Source organism: Abramis brama, assembly GCF_963993115.1.
Source record: "Abramis brama genome assembly, chromosome: 21".
NCBI lineage: Eukaryota > Metazoa > Chordata > Actinopteri > Cypriniformes > Leuciscidae > Abramis > Abramis brama.
Window position 1 is genome coordinate 30,792,126 of NC_139983.1, and position 21,286 is coordinate 30,813,411.

At 36.5% G+C, this 21,286-nt stretch overlaps 1 protein-coding gene across 11 annotated transcripts in view; it reads right to left on the minus strand.

Moving 5' to 3' along the window:
* Nucleotides 1-12,834, minus strand: part of smoc1 (SPARC related modular calcium binding 1) — a 54,823-nt gene extending 41,989 nt beyond the window's left edge. For 6 of the 11 annotated variants that reach the window (XM_084097071.1, XM_084097070.1, XM_084097067.1 and 3 more), the window contains exons 1-2: nucleotides 12,440-12,801; nucleotides 706-874 (exon numbers count right to left, since the gene is read on the minus strand). In XM_084097071.1, coding sequence (XP_083953197.1) covers nucleotides 706-874; nucleotides 12,440-12,544 — 274 coding nt within the window. In that variant the 5' untranslated portion in view covers nucleotides 12,545-12,801. Of the gene's footprint in view, nucleotides 1-705; nucleotides 875-12,439 lie in introns of all 11 variants that reach the window. The other 5 variants (XM_084097064.1, XM_084097063.1, XM_084097068.1 and 2 more) reach the window with 2 other exon arrangements.
* Between the last annotated feature and the right edge of the window lie 8,452 nt (nucleotides 12,835-21,286).

A 21,286-nucleotide genomic window follows, 5' to 3' on the forward strand; every position in this document is an offset into this window, starting at 1 on the left:
ACCACATAAAACATAGACGAGAACGGACAAAGACTTAGGGAGAACACAAGGTATAAATACACAGGGACTAACGAGATGACTAATGAGACGACAGGTGAACTAAATGACTAATCAGACAACATTGGAAAACTAGGTCACAGGGGAAAACACAATATACACGCAACAGATCTATTCTGAAAACAAGTCAGAAAACATTTTATGCAATTTTAAAGTCAATTTGTCTTGCTTTAAAGATGTTTAAATATTCGGATGCTGTGCAGTGATGTACACCATAACTATGTTAACAGACGTTTTGGTAACACTTTATTTTGATGGTCCCTTTTGAATATTCTGTTGACTATAAGTAACTTTTCAACTACATGCCACCTAACTCTCATTATAGTATTAGTAGACAGTCTGCTTAATATCTGCTAACTCTTTATTGTGATGATAAACATTCCAAAAACATTCTAATGACTATAAGTAACTTTGCAAGTACATGTCTTACTTATTCTAACCCTAACCCTACCAGTCTACTAATACTTTACTAACGCTCTAACGACAGTTACTAGACATGTAGGTGCAACATTACTTATAGTCAACAGAATGTGTTAAAGGGACCATCAAAATAAAGTGAAACCGACACGATACAATCCTCACATGCAATTCAAGATGCCTCAATGGTTTTCAGAAATGATCACACAAAAGTTTCTGATGTCCACTGACCTCCTTTGCATCGGCCCCTGTGGGCGAGGGTGAGAGTGCGGTCCTTGCATTTTGCCCTCTCCAGGTCACAGTTGGTATCATAACTGCGTCCGTCTGATCCACACACAGGCTTGCCGTGACCCCTGGAGCACGCAGGGGAACATGGGCTCTCTCTTTCCCCTATAAGCCACTGCACACACATGTACATATATAAAGAGCAGTGAGGGCATGACAATATAATAAGCCATGGAGAACTTGACAGAATACCCTGACTAGACTTTAATGATTGTGCAATAAATTAAACAGAGCTGCTGAGCTTTAAAACAGTTCAATGAGTTTAACAGGTTTTAGTTGAAGGATCATTTGGTGCAATTGCCATGAATCACAATTCTTAAAATAGCTCAGCTGAAATATCACATAGCCTTATAAAGATTTCTAGATAAAGATAAAGATCTATCTAATTCAGTTTTCTCACATGCCCTTTGTTGCCTCCATAGACTGATTTTTTGCTTTAAGTCAACATGACACTCTATTCAAGTTCTACTCTACATCCAAAATGTGATGTATTCACAAGTGGGACGGACTTAATTCTATTCTTAGTAACTGATTGATTAGGTGAAAATTCTAAAATAGTATTCCATACCAGAATGGAGGCATTTTTTATATCCCTGGAATAATGGACACTCGTGAATCATGAACAATAAGACCAGGAATGTGCGTTATGAAGTAAACAGGTTAATTTCTGATGTCATACTGACTTTATTAAAATAAATGTTGATTCTTCTCACTCACATTGGAAAAAACGTCTTATTCCCTCTAAACCAGTGTCCTAACTTATTTTCCCTTAGCTGCATTTATCATGTAACAGGCCACCTCAAATATATATATCATTCATGAATTTCCACAATTTCATATTCCCCCAATCATTGAGAGGGCCAGAAGAGTCTGAACAGTTTAGAGGTAGAGAGAAAGAAAAGCCAGCTTAACTCAGTGTAGATATATGCTGGCCTCCCTACAGTAGTACAAGACAAATTTGCTATAGATTGTGCTGTAGCTGCTGGACCATCATGCAGTGACAGTGGTCTCACAGCACATCAGGTACACAAACTGGAGAACTTCTACTGGAAAAAGGGTAGCTTTTGCCAGAAACACAGGGCACATTTTCCATTTTAACCAGACCCATCTGACTAAACAGAGCTGACCGTTTCTGATCACACACACATACACACATACATACAGTACACCGCAAACAACAAAAAGTTGCTCAGGACTGAATCTCTTGAGTTGAGCAATTAAGCAAATAGAGCCAAATTATGTCACTAATATAGACATGGAGTGAATCCGTCTATTTATTTTTCAGATGAGAGTATGCCATTATTAAATCTGGCTCCTTTTCCATGCACTGTACTAAATTATGCTTATATATTAATACATGTATGTCCATATCACACTGTATATTTTTTAATTCTCACTTGGGTAAATAATCCAGAATAGCCACATTAAAAATAAATGCCTAAGCAAATCTTTAGTGTTTTTTAAGACAGGCCAAAATATTCCTAGAGAAAGCTGCCCAGACTAAGTAGCACTATAAATGCTGCATCCAAAGCAAGCTGCTTTAAAGGAGATTTACAACTCAATACACGTCCAGATGGTGATTTTGTCTATTTGTCCATTTTCTGTGAAGGAAACTAAGAAAAAGAAAGCAACAGGCAAAGCCAAACAGTTGTAGTCTCCCTCAGAAAACTGATTACCATATTCATCTTGACCACATGCATATTTCAGTGATGTGTTGTGTATGGTTACATTATGACAAGGCGTAACATAATACCCAGTTGTACGACCTACAGTGCACTTCTTTATAGTCTAAGATACTGTCATCATTTCTCACACTCATGTTGTTACAAACCGGTATGATTTTCTTTTGTCTGTGAAACCAAAAAATAAGATATTTTACAGAATTCCCAGTCATTTGAACTCTAAAAACGACATGAAAACCACTAAAAAGGTAGTTGATAGAACTTGTTAAAAAGTTATAGTTTAACATTAATATTAATATTTAATTGATATTTAATATTTTTGTTGTGCTTTAAAGAAGTACACTTTTGATGTTCTGACTAACATACTAAAGCTCATGTAAAGTACATGATCATAATTTTAACTGTAGTGTGAAATATTACATTTAAAGATATTACATGTAAGATAAGGTAAGTTCAACTTCATTACAAATGTGTAATTACAAATATATTTAAAGACATGACATTTTTCATTTTATTGCAATTAACATGCAATTTAGTGTCCAAAAGCGTTATCTCACACATATTAGTGTCTCACACAACACAAGTTAACAACATACACAACTGACATGGAACAGAGGACACATTTATGCATCACCTTGTATTGAAAGCATGCTGATATATGACTAAGTCTGTGAAAATGTGTTTATTTGTAAAATATGAGCCTAACTATAACAGACTGTTTAAGTGTATAACTGGAAGTGAACTGAATCACACACATTCGGTCAGTTTGTGTGGGCAGGAGTTTAGTTAAGCACAGAACTCACAGGAGCACAGAAGCTGTCAATGGAGGGACAGAAAGCTCTCAAAAAGATGGCTTTACGGGTTTTAAAATGACATTAGGATGTCATTTATGACACAAATGATGACATAATTTTCATTTTTGGGTGAACTAACCATTTAAGTCACACATTTCTAATGCATTGCATTAGATAACAAAATTTCAAACCGAATGGCATCAACAAACAACTGATACTAAAACCTGTAACCAAACCAAACCAAACATGTGACCAAACATGTTCCACTAATACCCGACAACCAAATACCTAAACAGTTTTGTCTGTTTTACCATTTATAACCTAACATACATATATTGATTATATCTCTTTAGTAAATTCCTTGTTTTTGCAACTAATGCAATGATATTCATAAATTTATAGCTGTATTTAGTTGTGGCGCAGGTGCCTAAATACCTTTTGGGGCCACTGTATGTAATTCATTATTGCATTGCAAAGGTTTCTCAATCAGTACACATATTTCCTATTGAGTGAAATATCGGTTCAGTAGTCAGCAATCCATAAATCCTACTCTGACGCTACTAAAATCATATGTAAATCGTTAAAAACAATCCTCTTGTTGATTGAACAATTTGTCAAGCACATTTTTCTAATTACAAGTGATCTCCAACAATTTTCTTGTTTTTCAGTTTGGGGTTTATGACTAATGTTTCTTCTTAGAACTCTATTTTGAGAACAAGGATACTCTTAACTTTTGCCTGGACTCCTCACAATAAAGTGGAGATTTCTGGACGAGCTGGAGACACCAGAGAAATCTCATTGCACAGATGGATTTTTATTCTTGGCAGGCATTCTCTCTCTCTATGTGTGTGTGTGTGTGTGGTTTTCACAAGGAGTGCCAGAGCTACTCTCTATAATGTGTGAAGCACTCATTACCTTTAGGAAGAATAATAACAAAAATGACGAACAAAAGCCGACTTCTGATTGGCTGCTACAAAATTAGCAGGCCTAGCCAAATGTAGCTGTCATCTCACAAAAAGGTACAGAAAATAAGGGAGAATTATGTTTCAAATTAGAACTCAATTTCAAACAATATTTTGCAACTTATAAGGTTACACTTAAATATGTAATGACCAATGTTTATGTAATAATAGAGAAAAAAATGACTTAAAAACCAACCAAAGCTATTCACTTTTAGTGCATACATGAAAATTGAAAAGCAGAGTGTTAGAAACTGGTTATGCAAACTTCAGATCCCCTCCTAAAACAGCTTTGCATTATTCAGTAACGACTGTCAGATTTCATACGAAGGAGATCTGCAATCATAATCCCTCTTCTCTGATCACTAATTAAATCCAGGCTAACTGTAAATCTGCTTCCTCAACTTCCTACTTTGTCACTCTAATGATACAACTTGGCTAAGGAACAGTCATGTTATTTCTTCTGGCGAATCTCACTGACTGTCTGATCACCCACAAAAAAAAAAAAAAAAAAACGGAAGGAGGGAAGGATTGTGATATAAAATGTTAGATGACTAGTAATGTTCTTCTATTAAATTCAGATAAGATTGAGGCAAATTGCCTTTGACAGCAACTTTTCTTTTGGAAATCATATTACAATTAGCTACAATTAGTCCAAAATGCAGCTGCTATAGTTCTTACCAGGTCAAGAAAATATGATCATATAACACCAATTTTGTTATCTTCTACACTGGTTACCTATTAAGTTATGCATCGATTACAAAGTATTGCTACTGACCTATTAGGCCCTAAATGGTTTAGTTCCTGTGTATTTTACCAAGATCACAAAACTCTGGACTTTTGGATATTGTAATCATGATGTTCACAACTTGTAATAATTACTTCAGAGAGTTCATTGTATCTGCCTAACACATCGACACAGTCACCTCTGATAACAGATCACTCTAAATTGTAATGTAGACATGCATTTTCTGTAAAGCTGCTCTATACAAATAAATGTGAATTGAATTGTATTTGAAGAAAAAATCATGTGGCATTAGTTCTGGCAGGTCACGTCAGTCAAGCTCACAAACCAAGCACAATGTTCTCTCATCATTCCTGATTTCTAACACACACTTACAGCGTTCGGATGGTCTTGCGGCTTTCAGAGCAGAAACGAAAGCTGCTGCTCTCCGTGTGTTTTTCCATCGTCTCCGGTCACGTTCATATGTAAATAGCTTATTTTGTCCATAAGATCAAAAGATCTGAAAAAACACATACATTCACCCACCCATAGACACTCCCCTAGAAATCAGGACAGAAGTGGAGACGGATTAAAACACCAAGTGTAAACGGGAATGTGTCCCCCTCGTCTATGTGTGATTCGATCGACCAAAACGCATCTTAATACCAGGTGTAAACATGCAGGGCCACTATCAATTATTCACTATGAATTCCACTCTCTGGGTCTGGGTTCATTAAAATGGACAGTATGATTCTTGGACCAACAAGGATGGATCTGGTTCTTGGTTAATCCCAGTGTCTAGTCTTGGAGTGAGTTCTAGGGGTTCTGGTTTTGTTCTGGGTCTTGTATGGTCTGGTCTGAACTCTATAGCTAACCATACAACACATCAATGAAGTCATTATGGGAAACTGATTGATTGACCACTGCTGAAACCACATAGAAAGTATGAATTAGCATTAGCCATAAATCCCTCTTTGTTTTCACATTTTTATCATTCATTGGGGGAAAAAAATAATACTTTTGGTTTGTACGCCATCTACATCCTTGGGATTCACAAATTTCTTCAAAATGCCACAATCACACACAACAATCACACAAAGAGAAGATACCGCTTCGGCGTGCCAATATGGCGAATTTGTGACATGCTTTTCAGTTGATGAAGCCTGCTATGTCATGACTAATGGCTGTCCGGTGAATTTAAAGAGACACTACTTTTATCGGTCTGTAATTGAAGCCTCTGGGAGGCTGGTAATCTCTGGTATTTTCTCAAAGAAAGCCGTATCATTAAATGCTGATAGCCACTGCTATCTCTCCACAGCAAAATGCCATAGCACTGACCCAGAACACATTCTCTCTGTCAGAAAACCTTCCTTATCCAAATCCCAGCTGTCGCTCACTGTATATCAAGCACACAGCGCTGCTTTTGGCCCACACAGGGAGAACAGCCTTTTGTCCCCTGACTCTGTCTCCCAACTTGTTCTCTATCCCTCACACACACATTTCCTCTCTCTTTACTCGACTATCTAGTTCTGTCTTGCTCACACTATCTCTCTCTCTCTCTGTCTGCTCCAGTCCTTGTCCAACTCTGCTGTCTCTCTAGTGTAATTGAGTCTGGAAACATGATGCACACACACACACACACTAGGGGTTGAACTCAAAGGTTGTGCAAGAAATAATCATTAGTCAACACTTTGACGTACTTGGTTGTGTATAATTTTTCAGGCTCTTTTGTATCGCTTGGTATTTTTAATGTGACAGAAGTTTACAAGAACTTCTGTAGAAAGATCTCTTGTAGTGTTTTGGATTTTTGGTTATGCTTTATTTTAACGTGATTCAATGAATTCTGAATAATTTATTGCCATTCTGTGGATATTAAGTAACCATGAAATTAAGTATTTTTTTAAGTAATGCAATTATAATTATTTATTTTTGATTACATATAATTCAGATTACATATAATTAGTTGCTACCTAGCATTGCTTGCAATGCATAATTTACTGTTACTTATTACTATAGTAAGTGCCTGTAACATGTTAATATGTCACCTTAAAATACAGTGCTACCAGATTTTTTGCTTTTTATTTTGCCCTCACATTGTGAAAAAGAAATAGACATTGAGGTCTTGACATCTGACCTCTCAATTTATTAAATAATACCACATGAATTATTCCATTGGACTACACTTGGAATCTTTCATTTTGCATGCTAAATTCTCATGCATCCATTCCCATCTATTTTTGCATTTTCTTAACTTTTCATTCACAATTCATCCTTCAATATCTTTGCCAATACCTTTGATATACAATAATCGTAACAACCATCGTAAGGAACAACTTCACAATATAGTAATTCAGCCTGAAATCAGAGATGTTCCGAAATTAAATTACAGCCATATCCTATATTTCTCAACATTGTTGCTTTAATGACTGCTAATTAAATTTGGAAAATGTTAAACTCACATCAGACAACTGCCTAGTTTTCCCTAACGACAACTGGTTGTATCTTCATTGAAGAAGAAGAAGAAAAAAAAAATCATCATTGTTATACTGTATATCGTCATATTGCCTATAGCCCTAAAATTTGCTCTATGGTAAAGGCATTATAGACATAAAAGTATGACTTTCTGTAAAGCTGCATCAAAACGATATGTATTGTGAAAAGCGTTAGACAAATACATTTGACTTGATTTTATATTTTTTGTCAAAATGACGGTCTCAGTCCGCTTGTTTGGTGCACCAGGGTTCAGATGGCAGCGTTCACACTTATTCAAATGAACCGCACTAACAGAGCAATCGCATCAGGGTTCGTTTTAATCAAACCAAACATGCCAAGTGTGAACACACGCTTAGTGCACATAGCCTCTGCCAAATTATAGGCAAGGCAAGGCAAAGCAAGTTTATTTATATAGCACATTTCATACAATGGTAATTCAAAGTGCTTTACATAGAAGGAATTAAAATAAATCAAAATAATTACAACAGATGCATAGGAATTAAAAATAGCATGCATAAGAATAAGAGTTGAGAATAAGAATTGATATAAAATATATTACAAGAGTTTAGAATAAAAAAAGGAGGATACTGAAGGCTAAACTACTATTCCTGACTACCTGAATCACTAAGCTTGGAGATCCCCTATCTGGAATGGAAGACATTGAGAGTCAGGTCCGTGATTTTACACTAGAAATTCTGGCACAATTTTTATGACATTACAAGTAGTTTGAACTGAAATCTGCAAGCTTTTCTTCCGCATCATCTCAGCTGCGCGGACATTCATAGACTGTCAACAGAGTGTTGAACAGCGAAGCCCGCTGATGCTATACAGTGTATCATGAGTTATATAAGGTAAACAATGACCTGATGACTGACTTCTTTTCTAGACTATTAGATGCCTGGTTAATACTCGTGCAACACACACATAACAGACACTCTTTCGAAATACATTCAGATAAGAACCTTACATATTCACAACCCCCAACATAAACTCTCTCTCGCTCTCTCTCTCTCTCTCTCTCACTCTCTCTCTCTCCTCTTTCTCGCTCTCTCTCGCTCTCTCTCTCTCTCCTCTCTCTCTCTCTCCTCTCTCTCTCTCTCTCTCTCTCTCTCTCTCTCTCTCTCTCTCCCACAAACACACACGACACTAACACCTGCATCATTGGGTCACTGGGTGTGATGTGGGCCGCTTCAATAAAACAGTGGAGAGAAGGGGAGGGTTGAGGAGGGTTGGGGGGGGGGCTTGGCGCTCATCTGCGGCGTTGGGAGAATGTTGTCTTGGCATGAAACTCGCACTCGCCTCGCTGTGTTTGTTCTTTACATGACTTTACAAGGTTTCAGTGATGTACTCGAGCAGGTATGTTGTATACACCGCGTTCCTCCATGTGTCCATTTTTCAATCACCGTTATGTTATGTTTGGTTTTTACAGGGCAGCTTAACCAGAATGCCATGATGATGATTTGTTTGTTTGGATAGCTATTTCAGAAAAATGTGTGGGAATGCTTATGTTGTATCTTTTAATTGAACTACTGAATGAAAACAGATTAGACTATGTTTTTGTCATGTTGGAAAAAGTTCACACTCTATTAAGTCCATACTTCAAAGGGAAGGGAATTTTAAAGTGCTCTAAAGAGGTCTCGTACGATTCGTGAGCGTTCTGTTGAAAGCTGTTGTTACTGTTGTAACATGCAGTGCAATGCGGGTTTAGGCTGTGTGTACTGTAAGAAAAATGCATCACACCAATTAGTATGTAGTAATATGTTATGTGTTCAGCTTGAAAATTCAGCATCATAATTTGTATCTGTATCATTTAGCTTTTAATTAATTTTAAAGGTTATTTGGCCTTCCACATTGTGTTTTGTAACAAGAATAAGAATAAAACTACCCTGTTCGTGTCAACCCAATGCCAAAGTCAAATTCATCACCGTTTGTAATGCTAATAATGTGTTTTAATTCACCATTAAACTACATTGACAATGTGTTTCCTATCGAGGTACTCAAGCTGTAAAGTTTTATTTCTGTTTTTCTGAGTTGTCTTTTTAAATGTCAAGCTACCACGAGGATCATGTTTGTCAGACTGTTAACAAGTAAATAACAGTGAAACCTTTGCACAGGAACAGATTATATGCGTAATTTGTTTGATGCTAAAAAACTTGATCCAGCCTTATATGCATGACAACTCTATATGGCTGATTCATTGTGGCACTATGAAAACACAGCAATGTTGGCACAACCAATCATGTGTGATTAGGGGCAGGACTATCTGTTTATCCAGCCAATGGCAGATGAGGGGAGAGTTGGGGAAACTTGGATTATTTCATATAATTATTTATGGAATTCCATTTGGTGATGCTAGTAGAAAGAAATTATACTTGAACCCAAAGATCTTAAAATGGACCAATGCCTACTGAAAAGTCGGTATATTCACTGTGCTCAGACGCATCACTGCATGTTGACAGAATTAAATCCTCAGAAAATATTATCTTCTAAGTCTGCGGCATGTCAGAATTGGCTCGGTCAAAGAGCTCTGAATAACTGTGACTGGAAAAGTGTGCTAAATTCATGTTAAATGTGGAAAAGGAAACCTAAAATCCCTCTACTGTCAAGGGACACTTCCTTTCTTTCTTTCTTTTTTCTTTTTTTATATATAAACCCAATCACCCAATTGGCTTTCAGGAAAGAGCTTGATCCTGTTATTGGCCCAAATACGTCTTCCAGCCCAGTTGAGCAGCCATAAGCCCTCATGAAACTTTGGGTTCTTGGAGCTGACAGCATTCAGAGATAAGCTTTTACAAATGAGGCACTGAAGGGAGTATAACTTTTGAAGCGTTTAACTCCAGATTTTTTTAATAGCTTTTTTAACGCAACCTTTCTGGCCTCCTGTAATGATTAGATGAGGATGATGAAGGATGTTTTAGCACCGTGGAGATATTTCTGCACTGTTTTCTGCTGTTGAGCAAAACAAATCACACACACACACACTCACACACATATATGTATGGCTACTATTACAGTACATTTCAGTCTGTAGAGTTCTTGCCAAAAATAAAATAAGTAAGCAGATATTATATCACAAGAGATAAAAGTCTGTTGGTGTTAATGGCAAGAAAAATGAGAAAGTGGCTGCATAAGTATAGAAAAATGGCAAAATCATTAAAAGGAAAGAAGTCATTAATGAAAAAGATTAATGCTTCTCAATTCTTGCAAACAGCCCTCAAGAACGAGCACCACAATTTAATCATACAGAACTTCATGTCTTTCAAGTAATCATGCATAACGGTTTCTCGTCCATAATTAAGAATTAAATTATGCAGGGCTATAAATGTCTGTGATGTGAGTTAGATACAGCTGATGATCCCAAGGAATTTATTTTGATCCACTTTTAAAACCTATTTATATCTCAATGAGGTCCAGTGTGTTCCATGCAGATTAACTGGTTTGGAAAATATTTCCTGAAGACAAAAAATGTGATGTTTTTATACTATTAGAATCTTCTCAGCAAAGCTTTTTTTTTTTTTTTAAAGAAATGAATCTTTACTCTGTTCACTTTTGGAGATGTGGTGTGTTTTTAGGTGTGTGTGTGTGTGTTCCTGGAATTCCCTACGTTATGGGGACCAAATGTCCCCACAAGTAAATTTTGACCTTGAGGGGACATTTTTTGGACCCCAAGAGGAAACAAGTGTATAAATCATATAGAATGATAGTATAAAAATCATTACGTCTATGGAATGTCCCCATGAAACATGTAAACTCAGGGTGTGTGTGTGTGTGTGTGTGTGCGTGTGTGTGTGTGTGTGTGTGTGTGTGTGTGTGTGCGCGCGCGTTCGTGCGCATCAGATTTTTATACCGACCACCTCCTCCAACCACAAGTATTACAATACCTCAGCAGCATCCACAAATTTCTCTCTTCTGCTTTCTTTCTGATTTGTTCTCACTTTCATTCTCAATGGTCAATCTCAATGGTCTCAGTGCACAACTGAATGGACATTTACCACAACAGCTCTGCGGCAATCTTGACAAACCATTCTTCTGTCTGAATTGCTCAAATACTTGAGGACATAAAAGAATGCTGCGGCAATTCGATTTCTGGGGCAAGTTTTCATGCCTCGACCGGATAGTGTTATTAATCACGCATGTAAGATCCTATAATTGTCTCTTTTTTTTTTTTACTTTACTACTATTAAAACAAAAAGGTTGTTAGGGGTCAATAGATCATCACCTTGACACAAACTTACTGACTTATAGAAATCCTGACAGATGAATTTGCATTTTTTTGCGAGACATCATATAGCTCAACTATTCAATATTTTGTCAGCAAACTGATTCAGCCACAGAAAGAAATACTCCACACAGTTGTCTTTGTTGAAATCGTATGAAATGCTGCATTGGAAAGGCAACGGTCCTCTTTTCTATGGGCACAGAGGGGTGCACAGGAAGCAAAAGACCTTTATGACAAAAGGTCAATGGGTGTACTCAAGTCTCACTGACAATGTGCCTCAGCAAGCAAAACCCAACTATTCAGCTGAATCACCAAATATTCAGCTCTGATGTTGGGTTATTACGCATTCTAGAATGTTTAATCCTTCCAATAACAAATATAGGACTAAAAAAGGACTAAAAATAAGGACAGAGAATGAGTTGCCCTGGTATCCAGGATGCAATCCAATGTTTTTAACTCAGTGTCACTGTTTAAGGCAGCAAAAAGATGCTGTGAATTTTTCAGTGGTTGATTGTGCATTCTATTACATAGTTATGTATATCACTAACAAGTAAGATGAATGGTCAAACTCATATTCTGAGTAGGATGCAGAGGAATATATTTGGGGCACTTTGATTTAATGGCATTGTAGAAATGTTCATACATAGAAACACTGTATCAGAATATTGAATTGCATCATTATTTTAGCATAATGCATTGACATCGATACAGTATAAACACTTTATGCGTCACATTGACAACTTTGAATGACGCACTTAAGTTATCAGAATGACAAATGCGTAAATGTGCGGCGTTACGCACGGACTTACCCGAGGACCACTGGACTTCTGCGCTGAGGCTGGTGGCAGGCACATCATCATCAGTAGCGCGTGGCAATACAAAAACACAAAAAGGACCCGATTGTGGAAATACATTCTGTCTGACGTTGAAGTATTTAGACAACTGACAGCCTACGGACAAGATTAACTTAAGAATTGGCGAAGGTCCCAAAGTTGCAGGAAATTCCAAAAGTTTGTTCCCAGATAAATTCGTCCTCAGCGGGTTTCTCCTTCACATGTGTGCGTTTTCATAGTGCCAGAGAGAACGCAGACAAGATGAAGATAGTCGTAGTGATACACTATTTCCACTGCGTGGGATGTACTGTCCTTTCCAGAGCTACAGGTTGAACAGTTTGTCTTACACTTTGGGACGCGTTTAAAACCTCAGGAGGTGGGATTGGTTGGCGTGATTGACAGCGGGATCGTCCAATGACAGCGCAGTTCGACTGGGTGGGGGGTGCAAAAGTCCGCGGATTAATCATCAGTCCACTTGGTTGCAGCAAGAGTAATGACGCACTCTACGACTTTCTTTGACACAACTGTCCTATACGCAACTTATTTCTTTTTTACGGTTGTTTGATTAGCGTAAAAGATAAAGCGTAATATTTCATCATTTTTATATGTAATATTTAATAATTTATATTATTAGTTTTTATATAAGGGAGATTGACGCAGCTTGTCAGAAATGTTTAATCTTCTTCTTCTTATGATTATTAGCCTACTCATTTCAATAAAAGCGACTTCATTTAGTGAAGGCAATGGCTTTGACAAGCAATTCTTCTGTTGTTTAAATATTCCCAATTAAAATATAAAAGCCCATTTTATGTTTAAAATATTGATATTCTGTGGATATTTTGTTTTGTATTATTGTATTATAAGAAAAAAAAATTCTAATCAAGTGATTATAAATATTGTGACGCCTTACTACTATTTGTTTTAATAATTATTTTTTCAAGACATGATTATTAGCTAGCATGATTGTGTCATCCCATTTTACCTTTTTTATTTATTAGTTCTTATGAGATGTGTGTCTAAGTGTGTGAGAAAGAGAGGAAGAGTAAAAATATTAAATAAAACATTATCTAGATAGATAGATAGATAGATAGATAGATAGATAGATAGATAGATATCCATCCATCCATATATATATATATATATATATATATATAGAGAGAGAGAGAGAGAGAGAGAGAGAGATATACTTATTTAAAAATTCTGAAATGTATAATAAAAATATATGGTTAAATTTGTCCCAGCTTCTCAAAAGTTCAATTCTACCCTATTCAATTGCATTGTAAGGAGAAAAGCAGAGAAAGAGAGTCGAAGCTCAGGCAAGCAGGGCTCAGGTCTGCTCAGGTCTGCCTCCGTGTGGTTCTCCTATCATGGATGTGGGATGAACCTCGATCTGCCGTTAGGTTTCCACTGGGATCTTGGCTATGCCGTGTTCCACACCGTGTCAGCTGGTCTGTGTGTCCGGGACTGTGTGAAGCTCCCCTGGGGGAGGCGGGGGGGGGGATGGACAGGAGTGTCTAATGGAATGTTAACGAGATCACTTTATGTCCTGTATCCACTTTCCTTTAACCATGTCCTCAAAACAAAGACGCTTTCTGGCGTGTGAAAAAAAAAGGTTGTTGTTGGAGAAACGTTGACCAACACAGACGGCTGTTGTCACTTGGCTGGACTTGAAACAAATGTTTGACAAGGGGCAGAGAGAAAGGAAAGGGCGAACAAGCTGAAAAGGTCTGTGCTGCCCAATTATCACACCGACCCTTTCCACAGATCCTCAATGGCGGTTCACTGTCTGTTTATAGCAAGCAAAGCCGACAGAAAATTAGCAGGTGTCTGTAGACAAGAGCAGCCAGCCCAAACCAGCGGGCACCCTGCCGACTCCAACACAATTATTACCAGGCTATGCACATTTCGTGGCTTTCATCAACACATCAGTACAGAGGAGAGGTCTCTTATGTTATTATGATGTCTTAGATAAGCATGACAGGCCCGCTTCATGTTAAGTGTCCTTAATACCTTTGTACTTTAAATTGTGTGCTTCTAACTGCTGTTAAACCCATTTACAGCTTTTATAATTAGACATCTGGACCGAGCTTTATTGTGGTTTCACCAGCTTTCAGAGAAGTTAAAGTTTCAGTCCTAAGAGATTCCTTCATGCTAATGTCTTTGACAGCAATTGTCTTCTTCAAGATGTACGGATCCTCGCCAGATGTCTAATTAATCCATGAAATGTTTTACTGTGTGCACTTTTTTATCTTTTCAGAAATGCATGGTTTTAAAATGAGAGGCAAGGAGAAATTCTTCTAAAATTAATTTGGAGAAATAAAATAGACAGGTGACTAAATTGTTGACATTCAGGAATATTCCATGTTCTGTTCAAGTAAAGCTCAGTTGACAGTATTTGTGGCATAACTGCACAATGCTGATTATCACAAAAAAAGTTTACACTTTATTTGAAGGTTTTCATGTTACAGTGTAATTGTACAAGTAAGTATGGAGTAATCTAAATTAACTATGTACTTATAGGGCTAGGATTAGGGTTTGGTTTAGGGTTATTTGCATGTATTATGCATGATTTACTGTTATTAATATAGTAAGTAGATGTAACGTGTAACAAGGACACTGTAAATCAAAGTGTTACCAAAAAGCCCTTTCTTTTATTTAAAAAGTATTTTTAAAGGCACTTACACTGCAACAAAGTCACCTTAAACTAGTTTATCCAATTACTGTGCATAGTTATGACTAAGATCATTTATTATTGGATGAGTTTAATGCAACATATTGAAGTTGATACTGAAAAAGATCACAAAATCTGTCCTGAAACTGCAACACTGTGTTCTTTTACTCAGGAGAGAAAGAAGCAGAAGTCTCCATTTCGTCTCAGTGTAATCTCAATGGAGAAAGAACTCATTAGAGATCTCATTAGAGGCTGAACGTTCCTACAGGAACTGTGTCTGTGTTCTCAGTGCTGGGTAATAACTGATTACATGTAATCTGGATTACAAAAAATAAGGGTTACACTTTATTTTAAGGTGTCATTGTTACAGTGTAATTATATATGGCTAAAATCACACAGAAAATTGAGAGGTCACACAGCATTTGACCTCTAGATTTACAGAAATCATTTTGTTGTGTTTTTTGCATAATTGCATATCATCTCCTGACGAACACATTATTAATTATATGAATTATTACTCAGTAATTTAATAATGTATTGATGTGTCTTTATAAGGCTTTTGTCTTTCAAACACATTTTTATTATAATTTGTATTATTTTAAAATTATTTATAAATTGTATGATAGATTTTCAATATACTCATAAACCCTCTGCAGTTCCATCACAAACCCCAGTCTGAGAAACCCTGACCTAATGTGATGTTTAATGCACTTCATGTTGTTGATAACAAAGAAAGACATATATTTTATTTCTCTTTGTATTTTTATATCAATATGGTAAATTCAATGTGATGGTCAAAAGTATTCAAAAAGTAGTCTGATTATATTACATGAAATGTGCTGTAATTACGTTACTAAATACAATTTTTGTCTTGTAATTTGGAATTACTATCAGACTACAATTTGTAAGTAATCTACGGCACTGCTCTCTGTGATACATTTAATCATGTATTATTAATTTAATCATTTATTATGCTTTTTGGAAGTTTTTTTTTTCTTTCACGTCATTTTGTATTTACATGTGATCAGGGATGGGCAGTATTTCAGATACATGTATTTAAAATACGTATTTGGAATACAAAATACTATTTTGTATTTGTATTTAAATACATTTTTCCACACAGTATTTTGTATTTGTATTTAAATACATTTAAGATGAGTATTTTTGTATTTTCAAAATACATAAAATACTTTTTGCCAGTCAACCTCTTTATCAGGGTATTGATTTTGTGCATCAACTAGTTCAGACATTCACTAGCTCAGCATTGGATCAGCGATTTCTTTTGGAATAAGGTGAGAATGTCATGATCAATTCTACTTGTTGATTAAAGTTAAAATAGTGCATTATTCACTTCAGTTAACATGAAAGAATAAAAGAGCACAGACAAGTGGGCGTTAGCCAATCAGACTTCTTGACCGGTTGTTGATTTTGATCAACTAGCTTGTCAAATGTGTTTAAAGGTTGTATCAGCGATTTCAGGCCCAAACATAAATGATCACATTCATCTAATCTTTCCTAATGATCCGCTAGCTGCCCGCCCCATAAGCATGCTGTCAAAAAAATGCATCTCTGTAGGCAGCCTAGGCTCTGAGATCTGCACACAAAAACAATTGGGTTCACCAACCACTCAAAACCAAAATAAATAGTGTTCCAAACAATCACCGACAGGGTGTTGTGAGGTTTTGCAACCTCACAACCCCTACAGAGACGTGTTTTTTTGACGGCCTTCTTATGGGGCGGGCAGCTATCAGATCGTTAGGAAAGATTACATGAATGTGATACTTTATGTTTGGGCCTTTTTTGGGCCTGAAATCGCTGATACAACCTTTAAAGCATTACTGCATGTTAGGGCTGGGTGATATGACACTACATATCATAGCGATGATATAAAGTTTGAATTGATGGAACTTTTTCTAAATCGTTTACATAGATGGGCCTATGTGTGGGGTAAGCAAATTTATCCGTGCAGCTTTTAGTGGGCAGGAATTACTGGAACGTTGGAGTGGAAAAACAAACACTGATGAATGATACACCACAAAAGTGATACACCTTTTAGTTTTATTGTACATAAAAATAATAATAAAAAAGGGGTAAATAGTGTCAAATGAATCTAAATTAATTCTAATTTAAAATTTTAGATACACTTTCTAATTTTAATAAACTTATAGAAACAAATAAACTTTACATAAAATAAACATAAAATTACTTAAAAAGCATTGAGACTAGCCTACCTGCAAAAAATAAATTAAAATAAAAAACCTCAAAAGAGTTTGAAATTCAGTTTATTCTGTGGAATCAAAACTGATATTGAGAATTGTGAAACCATGATACTGTTACTGTGAAGTAAAATTGGGATTTTGGTCATATCGCCCATCCATATTCTTTACTAGATAGCAGAAAAGGTTCCCACAGTTTTACATACAGTATGAATTTTTTAATAGTGTTCACCACAAGTAATAGACTACATTGTAACCAGAAATAAGTATATAAATGGCTGCTATTTTGCATAGGTTTATTTGTAATTGAAAGAAAGAATGCCCATCTCTGCATGTGATACAGGGATTCACAATTATTATTATTATTATTTTTTTTTTTTGTCAGCCGAACCTATACAATATTAAAATATAATACTGACTTTATATATATTATTATTTAAATAAATATATTAAAATATATTATATAAATATATTATTGACTTTATATACTTTCATATATTTAAGTACCCCCTGAGAATTTAAATGTAATAAATTAATAATTTATTCATTTAAAAAGTAGTCAGACTATATTACCTAAAATGTGTGATGTAATTGGATTACATTACTAACAACAATTTTTGTCACGTAATTTGAAATCTGTAATTGACTACAATTAGTAAGTAATCTGTGTGTGTGTGTGTGTGTGTGTGTGTGTGTGTGTGTGTGTGTGTGTGCGTGTGTGTGTGTGTGTGTATTTATTCCTTGTCACTTAATACTTTAAGATAAAGCATTGTGAGTTAAGGGACTCATATAACAAGACATTTCAGATCTGAGGATTGCTTAATACATCTTTGTCTATATTTCTCACAAGTGCCTTTTTGACCTGATCGTGGAAGAATGAAGAAAATAGATGGACGGAGAGAGGACTTCAAACAAGAGAATGTTAGGTCAGATGCGGAGCCCTTTCACTTTAAAGTCCCTCATCTGGCTTTCATTTGTGGAATTCCATGTCTTTTACATGTACTGGCTGCAGTTTTCACAAGCTCCCGTATCTTGAGGAGTCACATGATCCCAGGCCTGGCCAAAGAGTTCAGTCCAGTCACCGATTTTTACACCTTCTTTGGGGTGTTCTTTAAAGGATACCTCTCAACAGACACACACACACACACACACACACACACACACACACACACGCACACACACACACACACACACACACACACACACACACACACGTTGGGTTTCCATTTTTTTCATGGGGACTATACTTAGACATGATGATTTTTATACTGTACAAACTGTATAATCTATATCCCCTAACCCTAAACCTACCCCTCACAGAAAACTTAATGCATTTTTACATTTTCAAAAAATATAATTTAGTATGATTTATAAGCTGTTTTCCTCATGGGGACCCACCCAAAAAAGCCAAGGACAAGGATTTCGGATATTGCCATTTTTGTGCCATCTTTTGTCCCCATAACATAGGGTTTACCAGGACACACACACACACACACACACGCACATTTCGATTTATTCTTCATCCACCTCGTTTGATGGACACAGCGTAATTGAGACAGAAAAAGAGAGACTTTATATAAATGTATATTAAGGGGATATTCCATGTTCTGTAGAAGTTAAGCTCAGTCGACAGCATTTGTGGCATAATGGCATTATGTTTTCTTTAAAGGTGTCCTTGTTACAGTGTGACTACACAATTAAGTTCTGAGTAATGGACGTAAGAGGGATTGAGACAGAAGTAGAGAATGTTCAGAGGAAAGCGGGGCGTGAAAAGAACCATTGAGACAGTGTCCAACGAGTGGTGTGTCCAACACCTGCACCGCCTATTCACCCGAGTGTTTACACACTGTCATCCACAATTAATGGCTCTCAGGGGTAGGGCTGCTGGGGCCCCAGACCCTTCCTGGGCCCTTATGAGTGCCTAATTGAGCATACCACCCTCCTGATTGAATTAACAGCTTGGTCCCAGGGACCTTCACCCCACCGGAGAGGGGGGCTTCGTTCCCTCTGTGCCAGCCCGATGGAGGAGGGGGGGGGGAGGAGCAAGGGGTCGAGAGCGCAGAGTTGTCAAAATGTCAGCAAAGCGTGGCCTTTGCTGTTGGCAAAACCAAGCAAGAAATGTGAACTGGGGGCATTCAGAGGTCCCGGTCTTCACAAGGACAGGCCTGCCAGGTGGACACTGGGTCGCAAGGCTGGATGTAGTCCATTCTGCATGTTTGGGGCCTACAAAGTATTGCTTCCTATACCTATACCTAATACATTTTGAAAGTAAAGGTACAATAGGTAAAGTATAAATACTTTAGAGCTTGGGCAATTAGACAAAATATAGGCCTACGTAACAGCATAAATGATTATCTGAATGGAGCATGGCCATTTAAGATAAATCAAAACACTTAAAAATCCCAATAAGCTTCCACTTCACTGTGTGGACGGCTGGGCTTCGCTGGTTACTTTTAATCCAGAAAAAAAGACCTATGAGGAAAGATATCATGCTCTAACGTACAGTTTTTTAAACAGTTTTTACACACTAAAAGTGTGATTTGAGGCCATTCACTCATGTACCTAATCTTCAGATCAAGTCACATTAAAACACATTATATGCTTTTCACTTTTTCAAAATCAAACTTTTTGCAAAATGCTCACAGTTCCCTACATTAGACACATCGTTTTAAACTAACAGCTCTTGTGTTTCATTTGGTAAACACTGCCATTCAAATAACACACTCATTTTCCGATTATACCTACATCCAGTGATCATGGATGAAAACTCTTATACATAATTTGTTCACTAAAAAATCAAAACATTATTTTTACCCCTTGCATTTCTGTTTAAAGTGTAAATATACCTAATTTGATCACTTAGAAATCAAAACTTAATGTTTTGAGAAAAAAACACATTTTCACCCTTGCATTTATGTTTATTTTGTAAATACTGAATATTCACAAGTCGTCACCTTTATTTCTATAGTGCTTTATATTGTTTCAAAGCGGCTTCACAGTAACAAATTGAAATTCTGCTGTAAAGCAGCTCTTACAAGCCAATAGTGTCATTACACAACTGAAGTCACTTCAGTGTTGATTTAGTTCAGTTCAATAACTGTAAAGTTCATCAATTGTGCACTTACTGTATATACAGTGTATTTGTGCGCATACATGTATGTGTGACAAACTCCTGTACACTCGACTGCACACTGAACAAGCAAAAGACAATATTTTTCACATTCGTGTGTAGTTTGACGTGTATGGCTAATAATTTGATGGTTTGCTTGCACAGTTATTATACAAAAACACAATTTTTAGAAGAGTTATAATAGTTTTGAATGAAGTGTTTGCTTTTGCAAGAGATGTGTGATGTTCTGCATCTTGTGTGTGTTTGTGGTTTTGTGTAGAGTTCAGAGAAAAGGAGCCATAGTTTGAGAAATTGTGTGTAAGCGATTTTAAAAAACTGCAATAGAATTCATATGTTTGCCAAATAAAAGAGATATGTCTCATACTCTGTATAATTTCATATATAGACCAAACCTTTTTATCCATCCACAATGCACCAGTTCTAAAATCCAATAATCTGACTTTGAGTCAAATTAAAGGTGCAGTAAGCGATTTCTGAGAAACACTGATATTAACCCAAACAAACACACCCCTCTCTTCATTGCTCCGCCCCCAAAATAAACAAACACGCAATGCAAGATTTGATGTCTTTTTATCATAGCTGAAGCAAAGCAAAATAATGCTTTGAGAAAAATAAAGCAAATATGATGAATATACAGTAGACAAGAGTATATACAAGCAAGAGATAGTTGTTAGTTGCCAGCAGAGCAGCTCCAGACAAACAATGACACATTAATAACTGTGCTGTTACTAGAGCTAACAGTGTATCTCGGTTCTGTGAAACAGCAAAACCAATGTTACTCACAAATGGAGCAGAAACAACGCAAC